Source organism: Ahaetulla prasina, chromosome 1 (genome assembly GCF_028640845.1).
Source record: "Ahaetulla prasina isolate Xishuangbanna chromosome 1, ASM2864084v1, whole genome shotgun sequence".
NCBI lineage: Eukaryota > Metazoa > Chordata > Lepidosauria > Squamata > Colubridae > Ahaetulla > Ahaetulla prasina.
In genome coordinates, this window is record NC_080539.1 from 329,031,715 (window position 1) to 329,052,699 (window position 20,985).

At 36.2% G+C, this 20,985-nt stretch overlaps 1 protein-coding gene across 3 annotated transcripts in view; it reads right to left on the reverse strand.

Moving 5' to 3' along the window:
• Positions 1-17,502: 17,502 nt before the first annotated feature.
• Positions 17,503-20,985, reverse strand: part of GALC (galactosylceramidase) — a 67,698-nt gene continuing 64,215 nt past the window's right edge. For all 3 annotated transcript variants that reach the window (XM_058162496.1, XM_058162495.1, XM_058162497.1), the window contains one exon: positions 17,503-20,967. In XM_058162496.1, the coding sequence (XP_058018479.1) occupies positions 20,824-20,967 (144 nt within the window). In that variant the 3' untranslated portion in view covers positions 17,503-20,823. The remainder of the gene's footprint in view (positions 20,968-20,985) is intronic.

Genomic DNA, 20,985 nt, shown 5'->3' on the forward strand with positions numbered 1-20,985 from the left:
TGTTTCTTTATTGTTTCTATGAAGTGGAATGAGTTTTGTACATGTGAGGTGATGGATTCTGTGTAGGGCTGAAGTTGTTTGGCAAGGAATTTGGTGAGATTTTGTAGAGGTGAGCCTATGGAGCTGACTATGGGTCTGAGTGGTGTTCCTTCTCTGTGTATCTTGGAGAGACCATAAAGCTTGGGGCATCTGGATGATTTCTCTCTGGGGATGATTCTTTGCTGGATCTCTTCACTGATGGGGGAGGCTTTTATTTTGGATTTGGTGGTTTTTTCCAGGTAGGTGGTGGGGCCCGTGTTTAGTGGTTTGTAAGTGGGGTCTTGGAGTAAGTTGAATAGTTTGGATTGGTAGTCAGATGTGTTCATCACCACTGTGGTGTTGCCTTTATCTGCTGGGAGAATGATTATGTTATTGTCTTTCTTCAAGTTGATGAGTGCTTTTTGTTCTTCTTTGTGTAAGTTGCTTCTGGGTGGGTTGCTGGAGCAGAGGATGTTGGTGACTTCAAGTCTGATTTTATTGGCTTCATCTGGATTGATTTTGGTTAGGCTAGCTTCAACTCCGCATATGATGTTTTCAGTGGGGATGTGTTTGGGGGCGACTGCAAAGTTGAATCCTTTGGAGAGAACATTGGTTTCTGCTATGGTGAGGGTCCTGTCTGATATGTTGTGTACTGTTTGTTTCATGAGTTGCTGTGGAGGGGGGTTGGGCTTCTGGTGTTTTTCTAGTCTATGGAGTTTGTTGGTGTGTGTGTGTGTCCGTCTTGTGGGAGGTTTCTGTTTCGGCTCTCCAGATGGCTAGTTGTTTAGATTTGTCCTAGAGTGCTGGGTGGATTTTGTTGCTGAGTGTGAGGTACAGAGTGAGTGGGTCCTTTTTGGTTTGATCTAGTAGGAAACTCCACAGAAAAAGATTCCTACTAGACCAAACCAACAAGGACCTACTCTGGGGCCAGCCAGAACCTGCTGGATTTCACCCCTGCACCCCTGGTTTATTGCATTTGTTTTTTATTATTACTATTATTTTGCAGCTGCATCATATTGTCAGTTCATGTTTACCTTGTAATCTACCAACACATTCAAATAATTTTCCTTTTCTGCTTGGTATACTTTCCTCCACCTCATGCTTTTGCTTTTTATTCTGCCTGTATTGGATTTTGCATTTTGTCCCTGTTGAAATTCATTTTATTGCTTTCTGCCCATTGTTTCAGCCTATAGAGATCCTCCTGATAATGTTTTCTAACTTCGTCCCTTGAACAGTCTAAAACGGTTTTCTCTTTTAAAAAAATGGAACTTTTATCCCTGGTCTTCCATGAATGTCCCTTATTCTTCATTATTTATTCTACCAATCTATCCTTCCTTTTCATAGTCACCAAGGTGAATTATAATACTTAAAAAAAATTAGACAATTATCTAATAATATTCCTTGATAAAGAAATGTTGAAACCTTATATTTAAAATATATATCTTTTAATACTTTCCTCTAAGTCCACAGAGATGAAGATCTAACCATCTACAAAAGCAGTGCATCTAGAAAAGCAATGATTCAAGAGAGAGCACTCTCTATTTGCTAAATAACCCAAAGAATATTACTGGTGTTTTAAAAGAATTATTTTCTTGTAGATGTTATAAGCAGGCAAGTACATAAGGAGACAATTAGTGTTTTTATAGCCAGGCCCAGCACTTCAGAGGGGAAAACCAGTACCTTAAATTGAACCTTAATAATAGTAGAGACCTTCAAATTTCTAGGTTCTACCATATCTCATGACCTAAAATGGATTCTCAACATCAAAAACGTCATCAAAAAAGCACAACAAAGAATGTTCTTTCTGCGCCAACTCAGAAACCTCAAACTGCCCAAGGAGTTGGTGATACAGTTCTACAGAGGAATTATTGAGCCCGTCATCTGCACCTCTATAACTGTCTGGTTTGGATCTGCAACCTAACAAGACAGACACAGACTTCAGAGGATAATTAGAACTGCAGAAAAAACAATTGCTACCAACCTGCCTTCCATTGAGGACCTGTATATTGCACAAGTCAAAAAGAGGGCTGTGAAAATATTTACAGACCCCTCACATCCTGGACATAAACTGTTTCAACTCCTACCCTCAAAATGACGCTACAGAGCACTGCACTCCAGAACAACTAGACGCAAGAACAGTTTCCTCCCGAACTCCATCACTCTGTTAAACAAATAATTCCCTCAACAGTCTCAAGCTAGTTACTAAGTCTGCATTACTATTAATCTTCTCATCATTCCTATCACCCATCTCCTCCTACTTAGGACTGTATGACTGTAACCTTGTTGCTGGTATCCTTAAGATTTATATTGGCTGTTTCCCTATGACTATCATTAAGTGTTGTACCTTATGATTCTTGATGAATGTATCTTTTCTTTTATGTACTCTGAGAATGTTGCAACAAGACAAATTCCTTGTGTGTCCAATCATACTTGGCCAATAAAGAATTCTATTCTATTCTATTCTATTCTATTCTATAACAATTGGCAAAAAAAAGTTGATTTATGATAATGGGAATCAGAGCTATTATCAAGGCAGGGTAATCTGAAAAGGAGCTGTTAAAAAAAATTGTGCAGAGAAACACAGTTTCAGATATTTGGTACCTGAAACTTCAGAATTAGAATGGAGTCAAGTAGCTCTTACAAACTACAGATTTACTACTAGAAGATAGATAGCTTTTTATTTGGTATACAACTTAGTACAATATATGATGCTAGCCTGCTGTGAGTTAATTAATAAACCATAATGAAACAATAGCTTACTGTAATGTGCAAATCCAGCCGTTTTTTTCTTGCCCCAAATACATATTTATTTCAGCTGATTTCTACATCGGTTTGAAAATTCAACCCAAAAAATCTGCACAAAATTTCCTTGAAAATTTCATTTACATTAAAATAATTTTAATTAGTATTCTTCTTACACTCATTCCTGATGTGGCATATTGTCCCCCAAATTTTCCCTACTGTAAAAGCACTGTTTCATATATTTTCCTCTAAAAGAGTCTTTTCTGTGCTCAATTGATGATTTTAGAATTACGGAATGGACAAATGCATTCTGATTTATGTTTTAAATTTGGAAGGCAAATGATTCTAAATACAAAATTCAGACCAACTCTTTCCTAACCCTAAGTACAAAAAATTCCAAGTTCCATCAGGGTGTCACCTGATCAATAACATCTTTGCCTTGTCTAAAATTAACTCCATCTTGGTCATTCATTACCCACTTTCAGTATTTTATTTTATTTTATTTTTAATGTATATACAATCTTGCAAAATGGAGTTTCCAAGTAATAATTAAAAGCATTAAATACTGGGATATGAGCAAACAACGCGTGGTTCACAAATGTGGGGTTTATGTCCTCTTCTCCATTCGCTTTGCCAAACTTTGTTCTGGGTTTTCAAGGAATTATTAACAGGAGCAACTACCTGGATGACAAGCAATGGGGAAGCAGAGAGAAATCCCTTTTCAAGCCATAAGGTAAAGGTAAAGATTACCTTCGCACAAATGTGCTAGTCATTCCCAACTCTATGGGGCGATGCTCATCTCTGTTTCAAAACCGAAGAGCTAGCACTGTCCGAAGACATCTCCATGGTCAAGTGGCATGACTAAACGCCAAAGGCACACGGAACATTGTTACCTTCCCACCAAAGGTTGTCCTTATTTTTCTACTTGCATTTTTTACATGCTTTTGAACTGTAGGTTGGCAGAAGCTGGGACAAGTAACGGGAGCTCATCCCATTACGCAGCACTAAGGATTAGAACCACTGAACTGCCGACCTTTCAATCGACGACATACTCAAGCCATAGTCATACACAAAGATGAAAAAGTTAGGCTAGAAAGTCCAAACTGATTCTTGATCATTTATTGCCCACTCAGTTACTTTCTTTCAGTCTAGCATTTCAAAATTGTGTTTATCTCAAGACTATAGAGAATGACATTAAAATTAAAATGTTCTCCAGAGAGGGAGAACAATTTTTTAAACATGCTATTTGGACATTTAACCTAAGTAATGCTGCCATCTAGTGGCATTTTACTGTAATATGTACACTTAAAACAATCTTTTATATATATGACTATATGTCTACCTGTCTATCTATTCACGTTTCATGCCAACTTTCTATTTTGAATATTGGGAAGCAATGTTTATGATATTTTTCATTCACTCTAATCCAGGATAATTTTGTGGTTAGAAGGAGGTGATCTTTTTTCTTTTTTAACCACCTTTTTCTAAACAGAGGCATTTCTCGCTCACTACATTTTTGACAAATGTCGATCTTTCTTAATACACTGGAATGATACTGCTGCTTACCTTTTTACGGTTGAAGTTTAGAAGCTGTTCAGAAGGGGGGGGTTAAACAGCACATTGTAACATGTAGCATTAATCATTCTATTACATAGATGGAGAATTCATTAGAAAAATGAAATTTGGGAGGGGGTCATATTCATAATCATTTATAGAATTTAGTAATTAATTAATTGGTTATTTAATGAAAATCAATCAATCCATAATAATTAAATGGACAAATAAGATCTATTATTGTGAACTGATCAAGTATATTGTAAGAACAGCATTACAAAGGAAGACCTTAGCAGTTGCACTGAGGTTCTTGCAATATTTCTGTCTGACTTTTTTCATTAAGAACTGATTTCACCTTATCAGAGAGGCATAAAAATATCATAAAGCAAGAAGTGAGCAACTTACAGCTGTTCTTACATGTCTATCCTAATATCCTAATTTCAAAAGCCTAATCTCACTTTCTAATCATTTTTGGTATTTTTATATTAAAGGTGTGTGTGTGTGTGTGTGTGTGTATAATTAGAAATTAGAAAAATGAATGATAAGCTTAATTAAAAATTAAAAACAAATAGCAAAAGGCTAAATAAAAAAAATAATTTAACAAACATATACATGGACTTTTAAACCTTAGAATTTTGATTTGGAAGGGAAATAAAATTAGTATATAATAGCTTCATGGGAATACCATTTTGTTTAGTCAATCAAACTAATAACAGAGATTTGAGCCTTTATGGTTTCAAAAATTACACACTTAGGGAATCTCTGAATTGGAGGGTAAACATTGGATTATAAAGAATAATAGCTATTGCTGTGAAATCTGAGTCATTTCAAAACACTTCTGAAGAAAGATGACAGGGACTTGTAGCTACAATGGCAGAAATAATGTTTACTTATATGAATATATTATTTACAAAAGAAGAAAGGAAAGTTGCTAAAGGAAAGGCTTTAAAGAACTTTTAGAATGAAGAGCTGAAACAAGCTTATTCAGATTAAAAAGAAATTGTGGATTACCAAATAGAGACAGCAATAAAGAGGAAATACAAATGACAAGCCAAGATAATGACCTGGGTAATAATTTAAAATAAAGATAAAGGTTTTCCCTGTCCAGTCATGTCTGACTCTATGGGACGGGGTGTTCATCTGTTTCTTAGCCAAGAAACCAGCATTTTCCATAAAACACCATTTAATCCTCTAAATAATTGTATCCATTAGGCAGAGAGACAATGAGTGGATTTATTAATACATGGAGAACTGACCCAGCTGAAATTCTTCATGTATCTTGTCCAGAGATATGCCACATGTAAGGAATAAACTCTGTCTTAACCATGTCACTTGGGGGGAAGGGGGGGGAGTGTAAAAAGATAATACATCAAGTGCTATTTGCTGTTATTATTCATCCAGAGATCCAGAATGCATAGAGAAATATATGGAGCCGTACAAGTTTTATTGATCACTTATTGAACTGAAAACACTAAATCTTTCCTTTACTTATTCTCCCGCTCTCACATACAAACGTCTATGCAAGCACCATTTCAAGGCCTGGCTAGCCGGACTAGGTGTGAGGTCCAAACTCATTAAATGGAGAAATTTATCATGCATAGTTCCTTGTTCTACACATTTCTAATCTATCAGAATCTATAGATTTTACTGGATTTTATCGATACAGCTTTTCACTGAGTGTTTTAATGATGGATCAATTAAAGTTCAATAACGTTAAATATGCATCATACCTCAGTTTTCATACCATCTCATAAAACATATATAGGAGTACTTCAGTCTCTTATGCAATTTGAGCTGAAAGAAATACAATTATAAGCTGCAAACTGTAAAACATGGCATTTAGTTCCAAGATTAACAAAACTTCAGAGGAGCCAGACTACATCAACCAAACTAAGTATGAGTCTCAGTCTATTTCCCATCTCACAGCTAAAAAGTGAAATCAACTGAAGCTTGATATCATTGGAAGATTAGGTTTAAAAATCCAACTACAGCTAGATCTAGCATGAGGTCATGTATATGTTCGTGATTATACTTAACCACCTTCTGATAAAATCAGTTTAACATTTTAACATTTTGTGTCAATCCATTTGGAGCTCATATTCCATATTTTGGGGCTGAAGTCCAGCATAAATTTGGCCCTGTATGTTAGAAATCAGTGTACATTGTGGTTGCAACATAATACCATACTTATTCACTTTATAAACTCAGTCAGTCCCAGCTTGGTACTTTTCTATTACATCTAAGCATTTTTCCACTTGAATTTCATTGTTATATCCAACTAGTTGGACGCCCATGCTTCACTACAAAACTATGTGCTCGGGCTTGATAAATTGACACTTACAGCCTGAAACTTAATGTAGAATGTGTAACTCCATAGCATCAGAGTGTGTTAATATAATGCGACTGGGGATTGGAACAGAGGGGGAGGGGGAGTAGAATGTCCCAGCCTGCAGCATCCATCAGTATTCATCTGGCTAGCATCCTATCAGTGTGTGAGAAAGTTGAGGGGTGTTTGGAAACTCAAACAGTATTTGCTGGGTGAGCAAGAAGGAGACAGGAAGGAGGCTGGGCGGGGCTTAGCTCAACTGTTCTGTAGTAAAGCTGCTTGCTGCTGTGAAAATGAAACTGAAAGTGAAACTCCTCTCCTCTGCTTGTGTTTTGCCTTTGGAACAGATTTCTTTTTAGGTTGGAAGGGGAAGTAGAACTCCTTAGCATCAGAACGTGTTAATAATAACTCACACCCTCATCACCTCTCGCCTGGACTATTGCAATGCTCTCTACATGGGGCTCCCCTTGAAGAGCACCGGGAGGCTCCAGCTAGTCCAGAATGCGGCTGCGCGGGTAATAGTGGGAGCAACGTGATATAACACCTATCCTGCGTGGCCTGCACTGGCTGCCGGTAGCCTTCCAGGTGCAATTCAAGGTGTTAGTGCTCACCTTTAAAGCGCTCCATGGCTTAGGACCGGGCTACTTACGAGACCGCCTTCTGCCACCGATAGCCTCCCAACGACCTGTGCGCTCCTACAGAGTGGGCCTGCTCCGGGTGCCATCAGCCAAACAGTGTCAACTGGTGGCCCCCAGGGGGAGAGCCTTCTCTGTGGCAGCACCGACCCTATGGAATGAGTTACCTCCAGGGCTGTGCCAACTTCCTGACCTCCAAACCTTCAAGCGGGAACTGAAGACTTTTTTATTTAATCGGGCGGGACTAGCCTAAGTGTTTTAACTTAATTTTAATTCAATTTTAATGTATTAATTTATTTATAATTTTAAATTTTAAGGGTTTTATATCGGTCTATGACCGTTTTAGTTAATTAGGCCTGTTACTGTGTATAAATTTATATTTATACTGTGTATTTATGTGTTTTAAATAAGGCTGTACACCGCCCTGAGGGTGGTATAGAAATTTAATAATAAATAAATAAAAATAAAATAAATAAAAATAATAATATAGGAAACACTAATGCTCTGATGGCCATTTCAAAAAATCCTTTCTTAGTGAGCACCTAGAAGCCAAGAGGAACATATGTGGCAAATTTCAAGTTTGTAGGCTTTACGGTTTTGGAGATTGCGTGATTATGGCTTGAGTGGTTTTCGCTTTTATAGGGAGATTTCCTTAGAAGCTTATCTTGTTTTGTTTTCTTCCACGTGTGGAGAATTTAAATCTTTCAGAAGAAAGCATTCTTCTTCTACGATCTGCTTAATTGTGCCACATGAACTCCATCTTCCACCCTTACCTTGTCATATTTTCATCTGTGTCCATTCATATTTTTTCTATCTTTGTCCACTTTGTATATGAATAAGGCATAAGGTATAATAGAGACAGGCAGGCAGGCAGGCAGACACAGACAGACACAGATATGTACCAGACATTTACAAAACTATATGTGATGATTACATAACAACACTGGTACAAAGATGATGACATTCACAACTATTCAATGAATGTCAAGACTACAAACGATAGCGTGTTACTTCACTCTCCCATATCTAAGTCTGTCCCAGTCACTGGCTTTGATGACAAATAACACAAAACAGAAATGAGCGTGGTTTGTTTGTTTTAGGCTTAGTAAAATATTTTAATTTAATTATTATAGATTACTGTCAAGTACTATATGAACTAGGTATTACTTATTTCCATTGGTGTTACCAATGCAGCTGAGATAAGCTAAAGTTCTTTCTTTGCAGAAAAGATAAAATTAATTTGATTTAGGACAATGACAAACTTTGCTATATGGGAAGTTTACCATATTAGTCTTCATAACTGCTGCCTTAGGAATACAATGCCTCAATGTGCTTCATACCTAGTCTAGCGGTTAAGACATCAGGCTAGAAACTAGGGGATTGTGAGTTCTATCTAGTCCCATCTTCTGGATAAAAGCCAGCTGGGTAACTTTGGACCAGTCAATCTCTTTCAACCAATTCATCTCACAGGGTTGTTGTGGGGAAAATAGGAGAAGAGAGGTGTATTAAGGATGTTTGCCACCTTGAGTTGTTCATAAAAATAATAAAGCTGGAATGAATAAATAAATAAATCAAAACTTTATACCTTATATACTAATTGACATATTACAAAAAAAATTAAACAAAAGCAAGTAAACAAGTCCAGATATCCTAAACTTTTATTACATAATGGATTTCTTCGATTACCAGCTACAACATAATTGCAGAAGATAGATATACAAGATGTTAGCTGCTGTAGTTACCTTGGAAATGCTACAATTTCCATAGTGATCTACCCAATTATTTATTTTGGTCTGGAACAATACCTATGTGAAGCGTCTATGATGAAAATCAAGTTAATGTTTGAATGGTTCCATTATGATCAGGGAAATTTAAAAATTTGATCGGATCAATTTCACATTCACAAAAATCAAATCACAAAATATTTGTGCCAAATCATCTTTTTATTCATTCAGTGGTTCAGTGATTTCTTCATCCTACCCATATTAATTTTTTTTTAAAGTTGGGGGGGGGAGAGTGGCTTGCTTGTACAGAAAAAACAGGGATTAAAAAGCAATCTATCGAGTGAAGAAATGGCAAGTTAATTTGTGACATTAAATAAAAGCTGTCGCCTAAAAGACACACTGCTGCATATGACACCACACAATGCCTTGAAATGAAGTTTGCTTTTGAGATGACCTAATAAGACTAAGTGCCTGGCAGCAAGAAAAGCTATGGATGCTGAAAGGCCTCATCAGGGAGGCTGGACAGCAGAGAATTGCTGCAATCCATCTTTGTAATGAAAAACAAAATGCAGCACCTTTTCTTGACCAAGCTCTGCTAAACATACCATCTAGGAACTTATGACAGGCTGTAATGGTGAAAAAGCACAGTTAATACAGGAAAGCCAGGGATGAAAGGGATGAAAGAAAAGCCTGCTGATTGAGACAGCATGTTTTATGTCTTGAAGAGTGACAGCTTAATTTATAGCCGAACTGAAAGGCTAGTTCCAATATATCAGCGGGATATGAGTTTAACATGCAACAACATGCAAAAGTTAATCTAAATACATTCACAGGTCTAGTTTTTCTAGAACAGTGCACAAAATCTGTAAATTGTTTTTTTTTTATTTTGAAAAACATTTAATTTAGTACTGATCAATGATCTGATTTTGTCTATTATAATATATGGCTGCAAGGAATGATATATTTTTCAAAGCAACATCTAATATAGCTGGGACATATGTCAGTCTGACCACTTAAGAGAATGCAAGCTACAGAGATGACATGTCTGCACTTCTTGCCAATGGTATTATCAGACACAAATTAAGGTTTTTGACATTGACCTTCAAAGTCCTAAATGCTTTGGTTCATCTGTTTCATTATGAACTTGTTTTTCCATTAAGACCTGCAATTGAAGTCCTTCTAAAGTTGCCCCCGTAGCCTATCTTCTGGCACTAAGAGGGAAGCCTTCCTCTATGACGTACCTTTAGGAGCAGCATTTCACTTCCATTCCCTCGGTATTCATCTGTATTCATGCAGCTAAGATTATTCATTATGCTGCATTCAAAATCTGTAGACATACTGCTTTCAGCAGATTGTTTCATACATCCATGTAGCTTACATGGCAACTGTATCAAAGATGTTTAATATTACCCTTTTCCAATGTAGGCTCTCTATCTCTGAAGGCCTTTAAGAAGAAGCTGGAGAACCACCTCTTCTGAATGTTAAAGTGGCTTTCCTGCACAGTTGGCGAATTGGACTAGATAATCCTAGTGGTTCCTTTACAAAAACTGGGAGGAGAGATAACAAGTGAACTGTAGAAATAATCCCTCCTACTGGTACTGACTAAACATGTATTTGAAGCCTTAAAAGATAGCTAAAGAGTAGAACGTAATGAATAATCTTAGCTGCATGAATAGTTTCACTTCTCACTAGCCACGCTCTTCACTATTGCTTCAGTGCATTTCAACCAAAAGTAAGAGAGTCATAGGAATGAAAAGGAATTTGTTTTGTGCGACAGTAGGCAGTTATGCACAATTCTCTAATGTAATACAGAGTGAGAAAAAAAATCCAGTTCTCAATGAATATCTATTTGAAGCAGAACATTAGAAATTTATTCTGAGATTTATTCTTTCCTGCCCTTCTTATTTCTGGCAAGCCAAAACATTGCAATATAATCTTGCTTAACATTTCAGTATGTGGAATGAAATCCACTTCCAGCATCACTGAACCATCGTATTTATTCTGTTAATATTCAGTTATAACTCTTTGAAAAATTAAAGCATCAGCACTATATTTCTTTCCTTAAGAAAACTTTCCATGTTGAGTTCAATATTTATAGAAGTTGCAGCTGCAGACACCAATATTAGCTGTAACTTATATTTGCATCTTGCAATTTTAAGAAGCTCAAAACAGTACATATGAAAATGAATTGGTATGATTAATTAATAGGATTAATTCCTATTTGTTACGTTGACTAATAAAAAGATGGGGTGGGAAAGAAGGGGAAGAATTTTCTTGGTGGAGAATATCTAAGCTCAGGTCATTCAAGCCAAGTCACAGGTCTTCTGACTGCATTTTCTTGCTCTGTATACTTAGAAGAAATACTGGGAGAACAGAAAATGTACACTAGAACTATTTCCTTATAATTTAAGTTTTCGAAAAGCTTTTAAAGTACAAAAAGGAAAACTTCAGCCCCTTCATATCCAGCCCAATGAGGCCAAGAGGTATAGAAAATCTCATTTGTTGGGGTCAATATTCTGACAATAAAGGCAGAGATCAAATAGTGGCTTGGCTATGGAAGAGGTAACTCAAGCTATTTCCTCACAATTGATTTATAACACTATCCACCCTTCCTTGTGTCAGCAGAAAACAATGCCCTCATAAAATCAGCTGTCTGCATCACCAGTTCTCATCCTCTCTCTAGTGCATCTAATGCGACTCTCTTCCAAACGCTTTTTGGCCAAATGTTCAGGTACACTAGTTATACAAATATGTTGTTTCTCTTTCCCTCCCTCTCTCTACCCCTCCCTCCCTCCCTCCGTCTCTCTCTCTCTCTCTCTCCCCCCCCTTCCACTTTCAGCATGTTGGCAGACACAGAAAAATCATATATCAGCTGGCACTGCAGCATGGATGGAATCAGCATTGCATAGTTCCACAATTTTAAAACATAATGTAAACCCCTTAAAAGATAGTTCATCTATCTTTCCTTCATCTGGGCATCTTGCAAGTTACAAATGAAGCTAACAGGAAACACGTTGGTTCTCAATAAAAAATGGATATCTACATATTTTTTTTAATAAATTGAGCACCACTACTTTCTAATGCAAACAAGTTATAGAGGCACAGTTCTAATTCAGACAGAAAAAAAAAAACAAAATACCAAGTAAAAATAAAAGACAAGGAAGAAAATTCCAGCAATGACTGCCATTAACTAGGTCTCGTAGAGCTAAATCATTGAAACTAAGCCACATGCCTGGTGCTCTCCTATTTCATCAAGGGAAATAAGACAAATACAGCAAAATTGTCAACAGAGATCAACATCATTTTTCCCCCTGTAGAAAGCTATAATGTGGAAATGCAGGAATACTTTATGGGATGAACCTGTTCTCTACTATAGTGTCTTACCAGCTCTTCATATATTAATGCAACTATCCAAACAAAACAGTTTGTTCTCACTTTACTGCTAGGGAACTGAGAAGTACCACTTTAAATTTTCATATGAAAATTGACACAGGAAAAATCAGAGATGCAAGTAGGCTGGCATCAGTACCAGATCTGCACTGGCATTAGATGTGGAGTCAAATAGCATCAGGAATGTCTCTAGAAAGAAGACTGGAAATGGAGATGATGGCTGGCAGCTAAAATCAGCAGCTGGCTATTGAAGATTGACTAATGTTTTTTTGCAAAACCTAGTAAGGATAAACGAGTTGGATTTGCTTGTGGACAAATGCCAAAAAAGTTTGCCAAAAAGAATTGTTTGAGCACTACTCAAAATATCATGAGGAGACACAGAGATCTTTCTACTCAAGTCAGAAAATTTGTGGTGAACCTGAAGATGAAAAATAAGATCAAATGCATGCCTGTCAGATAACCAACTGTCAGTCTGATTGATGTAAAAAAATGCGTGCTAGAATAATTTCAGGGTCTTTTTACATTCTAGATAGAAATAGTTCTATTATTTAGCAAACAGAAAGTTGCATACATGCTAGGTAAATGTATTTCCCAAGTTTATATAAGTTTCTCTGTAATGCCATTTTAAAATGGCTTTGAGCTAGACATTAAGAGTCCAGACTGGGGGGGGAAATGCTTGCTTGATATTTTTGTGACAGGCTGTGACAGGCTATCATTCAGAACAAGTATATGACCACAACAGTTAGTGAGGCTTGCAGGTAGAAAAGTCAGTGCTTGACTATTCTGATAAAACTTGGCTGAAATTGCTTCTTGCTCTCTTAAAGTGTGTTTTTTTTTTAAAGGGCGTGAGAAAAAGTTGTGAAAAGTTGTGTGGACTGTCCTCTATCAACCACATCTCTTAAGCTCATATACCTTTGTCACACCGCATCTAACAAGATATAGTTTGGGAGTTATGCAAATACAGTTATCCAAATCACTATTCTTCAGTGAATGAACTAGTGAACTCTGCTCTTCACTCATACTTGTTTGGGAGTCTGCAGAGAAACAACATTCCAAAAATGGTGATGGTTGGGAGGTTATCTTCTCTTTGCTTCCCCCTCCCCTGTCACTTTAAAGGCAGCTTGAAGACTATACCTGGTTTCAAATTATAAAAGGAAAACACTGAGGAGACAAGTGTGGGCACATCTATGTTCTTTAAGAAAGATTTGTGTTGTCTGGGAGAATAGAAAAGAAGAATTTATAGTTGAGGGAGTAGAGTTATCAGCTTAACTGGCAAGTGATAGTATAGGGGGAGTAGGCTTGGACTTCAGCAAACTCTGGCAGACAACACTGAAAGAAGAGACAAAGCCCAGCAGCTTCACTGCTTCAGCAGCAATGCTGAGAAGTTACAGCCAGCCAGCAGCTGGTAAGCCATCTTCCTTTTTTTACCTCAGCACAGACTGAGAAACTGTCATGCCAGTGCAGAACAGCAGCTGACAGCAACAAGTCAATCAGAAGGTGGTTAAATAATGGCTAAAGACTTTGGTGCAAGCTCAAGGAACAAAAAGTAGACTATTTAGGAAATAAGAAACACACTTATTCTGTATAGACATAGATGTTACTCTGGCTGTAGTATAAGATAACATACTACAGGGGGCAGGGGGTTGGACTAGAAAACCTCCAAGGTCCCTTCCAACTCTGTTGTTGTTGTTGTTCTTGTTAGTCCCTTCCAACTCTGTTGTTGTTGTTGTTGTTGTTTACAGGGGGCAGGGGGTTGGACTAGACCTGCAAGGTCCCTTCCAACTCTGTTGTTGTTGTTGTTCTTGTTAGTCCCTTCCAACTCTGTTGTTGTTGTTGTTGTTGTTGTTGTTATTATTATTATTATTATAACATAAGGTAAAGGTTCCCCTCGCACATATGTGCTAGTCGTTCCCGATTCTAGGGGATGGGGATGGGGGCTCATCTCCGTTTCAAAGCCGAAGAGCCAGCGCTGTCCGAAGATGTCTCCGTGGTCATGTGGCCGGCATGACTAAATGCCAAAGGCGCACGGAACGCTGTTACCTTCCCACCAAAGGTGGTCCCTATTTTTTTACTTGCATTTTTTGCGTGCCTTCAAACTGCTAGGTTGGCAGAAGCTGGGACAAGTAACGGGAGCTCACCCCGTTACACGGCACTAGGGATTTGAACCGCTGAACTGCCAACCTTTCAATCGATAAGCTCAGAGTCTTAGCCACTGAGCCAACACGTCCCTTATTAAGATAACATAGGCTTAGGAATAAGTGGTGAAGTAGAAAATAAGTTTGTTAATTTTTAAAAAACTAAAAGCCTCCCTGGGGAAACAAAGTGAAAATAAAAACAGCCTGTTTGTTGCTGGTTTGTATCATCTCCCAGAAGAGTCTCCCCACTGAGATGAAGATTTATGTATGTATGCATGTATACATACAGCCACACAACTCAAATATGTGGTTCTGGGTAAAAAAAAAAAGATAGAAAACCTGTAAATTGCACAAAAGAATGTAATACATTAAAACATGGTGAACAGGTGATTTAAAAGGCTAGAATTATGGCTCTGACTTAAAATCATAGAATCCTCACTCAGGCTGATCAAGATCTTCCAGGACTATCTACCACAGGAATAAGAACCCCTGGATTTGGGACCATGGAAGAATCAGTCCCAAGGGCTGTTGCAATTTCTTTTAAATATCTTTTTTTTTTTTTTATTCAAAAAGTTTTACAAAAATTTTTTCCCCCCTTTCCCCCCTCCTCCCCCCTCCCTTCGCAACCCCTCTCCCCCCCCGACTTCCCGGAACGAGCACAAGGTATAGTTAAAAATAAAACAAACATATGCTAAAAAAATTTCGTCCCAACTTAATTATACCCCTACAATCATCAATTCCTAACTTCCCCCAAAAGCAATCAAAAATAATACATCATAATCATTCAAAAACAGTCTGATAACTCTTAGTCTGATATCTACGTTGAATATAGTCAATCCATTTTTTCCATTCCTTTAAGTATCTTTCTTGCGTATTGTCTTTCAAAAAGGCTGATATCTTCGCCATCTCAGCCAAATTGGCAACTTTCAATATCCATTCTTCTATTGTTGGTACTTCTTTTTTCTTCCAATATTGTCCTATTAGTAATCTTGCTGCAGTTATTAGATTTAAAATCAATTTAGTCTCAATTACTGTACAATCCGTAATAATTCCCAACAAGAAAAATTGCGGCAGGAACTTTATCTTCTTTTTCAAAACATTTTGTAAAATCCACCAAATTTTTATCCAAAAGGCCTTTATGTCCTTACAAGTCCACCAAATGTGAAAATATGTAGCGTCATCACAATTACATCTCCAACATTTTGCTTGCATTTCTGGATACATACACGATAATTTTTGAGGGTCTAGATGCCATCTATAAAACATTTTATAAAAATTTTCCCTCAGATTCTGTGCCTGCGTGAATTTAACATTTCTAACCCAAATTTTTTCCCACGTTTCCAATAATATTGGCCCACTTTATCATACAGTCCTTTACCAAGTCCCTTTCAGAATCTATTTCAAGTAACACATTATACAATCTCTTTATATGCTCCTGAGACTGATTTCTAATTTGCTTTACCAAATTTCCCTCGTTCTGCTCTATACCAATTTTCTGATCTCCTTCCATCTAGCACGTAGTTGCTCATATTGAAACCAAGTATAATTTTTCCCTTCCTCTCTTAATACTTGCAGAGATTTTAACTGCAAATTACCTCTTTCAGTATACAAAAGATCTTTATATGTAATCATTTCCTGATTCTGTTCTATGTTTATATTTTCTACTGTATGTCTAGGACTTGCCCATATAGGAACCTTATAATTTAGTTTATAAGAGTATTTTTTCCAAACACGCAGAAGGGCATTTCTTAGCACATAATTTTTAAAGGCCTTATCCACTTTTTGTCATAAATTAAATATGCATGCCATCCATATAGCAAATCATAACCTTCTATATTCAAAATTCTGTCCTCTGTTAAATTAAACCAATCACTTATTGCAGAGAGAGCAGCTGCTTCATAATATAATTTAAAATTAGGCATTTTTAAACCTCCCCTTTCCCGAGAATCTTGAATTATTTTCATTTTAACCCTAGCTTTTTTACCTTCCCATATAAATTTGTTAATTCCCTTCTGCCATTCCTCAAGATTCTTATCTTTCTTAATTATTGGTATCATCTGAAAGAGGAATAAAAATCTAGGTAAAACATTCATTTTAATAGCAGCAATTCTCCCCAGCAAAGATAATTGCAATTTTTTCCAAACAATCAACTCCTTCTGAACTTTTTGCCATAAAACCTCATAGTTATACAATTTCACATTTGACGACGTAATATAAACCCCTAAGTACTTAACCTTCTTTACAATTTCAAATCCTGTTACTTCCTCTAGTTTTTCTTTCTGTTGTCTGGCCATATTTTTTATTATCACTTTTGTCTTTTTCTGATTTACCTTAAACCCTGAGAATATCTTGATTAAATCAAGATATCATTGGGATCATTTTGCTAATGATCCCAATTGTTCCCAATTCCTCCTCTTCTCTTTAGGTTACAGAAATCTCAGGAAATGTTTAGTTTAAAATAGTAGTCCAATATTAATCTAAAATATTAGCCCAATATTGTCAATACTCTAATGTTGCACACTGCACTAAGCCCTTCTCTAAACCACAGTTGATTGTTCATATATCCTATTAAGACAAACCAAACCAATAATGTGTAACAAATCAGCTATTGACAGGCATAAGTTTCAGACTGTGTTCATTTCATCTACCATAGATTTATCTTTGAACCTTCTGTTTGTAAAATAGATTTTTCTACCACTGAAATTTCTTTCCCACTTTTATTTTTGAACCATGTTCTGAACTATGTAGTATGGTGACCTCTGAAAATTTAATCTGTAGTTATTTTGACTAGTTTCATAGTATATCCCACGTTTCCTCCAGGACTTCAGAAAGGCATACACAGCATTCTGCCCTCCAATTTTTCTCAACAAGAACTCTATAGGTTAAACTCAGAGAATATGACTAACCCAAACAACTTTCATGGCTGAGAATGGACTTGAACACATGCACACACGCAAAAACAAAAACAAATCAAAGATTTAAATGACATTTATTCTTCGTTTGAAATATTAGGAATTACAATAATCAACCACATACATCAGACTATTGTTGAAACATCAAAGCAGTTTCTTAATTAAACAAGCCAATTTTATGACAAACATCTGTAATTCCATAAATTAACAAGAATTGATTTTACACAATTTTAGTGCACGATGCAAAACCAGAACCATTAACGTAGTACATAAAAATATTAAAGCTTTTCTAATAAAGGCAGGTAGGCATGCTTATCCCTGAATTAGTCTTTTCCAACTAGTGTTCAGACTGGTTGGAATGCATAAGTTCCCAGAATGAAGTGGTTGGGGGGAGATAATTATATGCAAAGGATATCATGTGTCCTTATAGTCATTTATCTGCAATCCTCAGAAAGCAAAATGGAAACCTTAAATTTGCAGTCTCATAGTATTCATTAACTTTAAGGCAAACATTTCAATCTTAAATCCATCCTCAGTATTTGTCGAGGGGGGGTGTACTAAAGGAAAAAAATTTAAGAAACCCATTTTGCTCTTTGTTTTATCATGCAGAACGAAACAAAAAAGCCAAACATGTTGACCCTGTCTGCTCTGATGGTATGAGTTACTTCATCTGCAACTTTCAAGTCTATTTGGGGGGGGGGGCGGGAATGGCAACAAACAAAAACAAATCTTGTGTGGTCCATCCTTTATATTCCCACACTACAAAGGAAAAGAAAATAGACATCATTTCAACCTCCAGTTTTGAACACCTGGCCAAATTTATTTAGTTGCTAAGCCAATAGTCTTTAATGAGGAAAGTTACTTTTTTTTAATCTTTAACTCCAAGAAATTTTTCCTTTTATATATGTGTTTACTTTTGATACCAAACAATACCCAACTAATAAAACAATATCCAAAAGCATATATACTATTATTACTTTATTAACTGCATGTAAGTATATTTACCATTGGCCAATCTGATCATCTTTTGTGTTAAGCTAAGCCATATACAAGTATTTCACTCATACCAGGAACTACTTTTATCTTTGCCTAACAGGTAATCAAAAACTTACAAACAAGCTAAGCTGTTGAAGTTGGAAATTTAATTCAATATCCTGGCTAGGAAACAATTGTTTTGGTCTAGATAGAAAGAAATATGTTTAATTGGGGGCTTGTGGTTTAATCATGTCTGGAACAGACAAACAGTCATAATTCTGTTCTGTAAATCAATACATTATCAACTGTAATATCTTGTCTCAGAAGTCTCTTTGAACTAGAAGAGACAGATATCTGTGTGTCACTTAATAAAGATATTTTGTAGTGCTATCTAGAGTATAAACACAATTTTATCAGAATCAACTTTCAAAGTAGCATATCCAGTTAGTTTGTACTGAATGTCATGACATTGCCTAGAATAAAATGAAAAGAGACACAAAATTGAACTATTTTTTTTTATAAAGGGAGACAGTTACCTATTCTTTCTATAAAGCCAACAATCCATAACACTAGCAGAAACAGGAACATATTAGGGTTTCTTCAATGGTAGATAAAAGGTGAGAAAATGTAAAACAAGATTCAGGTGTATAATCTGTATAATTTGCTACAGCACTGCAAATATTTCTGATTATCAATAGTAACAAAGAAAACAAATGTACAACCACAACCCTTTCCGGCATAATTTGTCTTGTATAGACTATTCATCTCTTGTTTCATTTGTCAACATATGAACATCAACTGATCGATGCTGATCAGAACCTTATAGACTTCTGTTGAACAGTTTTAGAATTCTGGGTTCATATTTTTTTCAACTATAATTATTCAGTATGCCTTTGCAATTATATATTCAGGATAACGTAGTACATTCTCATAGAGAGCTATTTGCTCTGCCCTATAAATTTCCAGTTTGTATTAGTTTTATTCTCCACTATTTTGTATTTGGCACCTATCCTGTATATTTCAAAATACTAAGTAATAAAATAAACTGAAACTAGTTAACTAATAAAAGATCAATAAATAAGCAAATTATTTTACCCTTCAATATTAAATTTTACCAAAAAGCATAAAGGAACATTGGCATTTGCAAGCTAACATATGTGAAATATTGTTTTTATGCATGCCTTCTTATTAATGAAAGCTAGGGCCTTGATATGTACATCACCCACAGATACTGATGTTTTTGCAACTGTTTGGGTTATAACTTTCACAATTTTACTGCTCGTAACGTCCTCGTGCAATAGCACCTTCATATGTATACTGGCCTGCAGACATGAGGTAAAACAAGTCTCGTGAATTTCCATCACCTACAGATAGTCCTTGATTTACAACATAAATGAGCCTGGAATTATGGTGATAAGTTGTAGCAGTTGTTATTCAGATGACCATGTGACAGTGCCCAATTTTACATTCTTCTTTGTGTCAGTTATTAAATAAATGTCACAGTTATTAAGCAAATCTGCTTTCACCAATGGATGTTTTTTTGCCAGAAACCATAAGTAAAAGCCAGAAACCAGCAAAAGATACCAAAAATCATGGTCATGTGACCACCAAATGCTGAAAACAGCCATAAATCCAAGCCAGTTGTTAAGATCCCAAAATGTGATTATGTGACACATTTTGGAAGTGGTGGAGCCATCAGAACTGCAAGAAGAAGTCATAAGTAGCTCTGGGGAGGTCCATCATAATTTTGAACTTCACTAAGGACCATCTCTACACTTTTTTCTCCTTCAATGTATCTAGTCAAACACAAAGGAGAAAACTATAATGCTATCTGGGTTATTGGGTTACCAACCTAAGATTAATAATAGGCATTTTCAATACATTTGCTATACTGTTATCAATGAGAGGTAGTTTAAAAGAAGGCATTTCACAAATAAGCCAGCCAGTCATAAACTGGCTATTTTTTTCTCCATTATAATTAGATAAGTGTATTAAGACATTAGAAAACTAGGAGTAAAATCTCATGTCCTAGAAGAAGACACATAAATCCACTGAAATGCTTATTCCATCATTCCATGCTTCATAACAAATATAAGGCATTCCATCTGATTGCAAGGTGAATTTTACACACACACAAAATGGACTTCACGCCACCCAGAAACACTGAAAGCAGAAATTCTAATTGTAACAGCTTAATTTCTATCAGTTAAAGAGATATGCCTGTGTCACATTTCCATTTATAGCTTGCACAAAAATGTTTTAAGAAAGATCTGATTTTAAGAAGCAAAAGAAGAACATTGAATGTATATTAATATTAACAGGAAACAATCAAAAATCTCCAATAGCATAATTAACTATTAAATTAAGGTTTGACTGGACACACTCAGAATTGATAATGTATGAATGGAAACCTCAGCTGGCCTCAACATGAAAATTATCAAATTGTGTCAGTTCAAAAGAATGAGTCCCAATAGCTGCCCAGCCATTCTCTGGACTGTGTGTAGTGATGTTTTCCCACAGAGGATAGCCATTCAACATGCCAGAGATATTGGATCCCTGTCAAAAAGAAAGGAA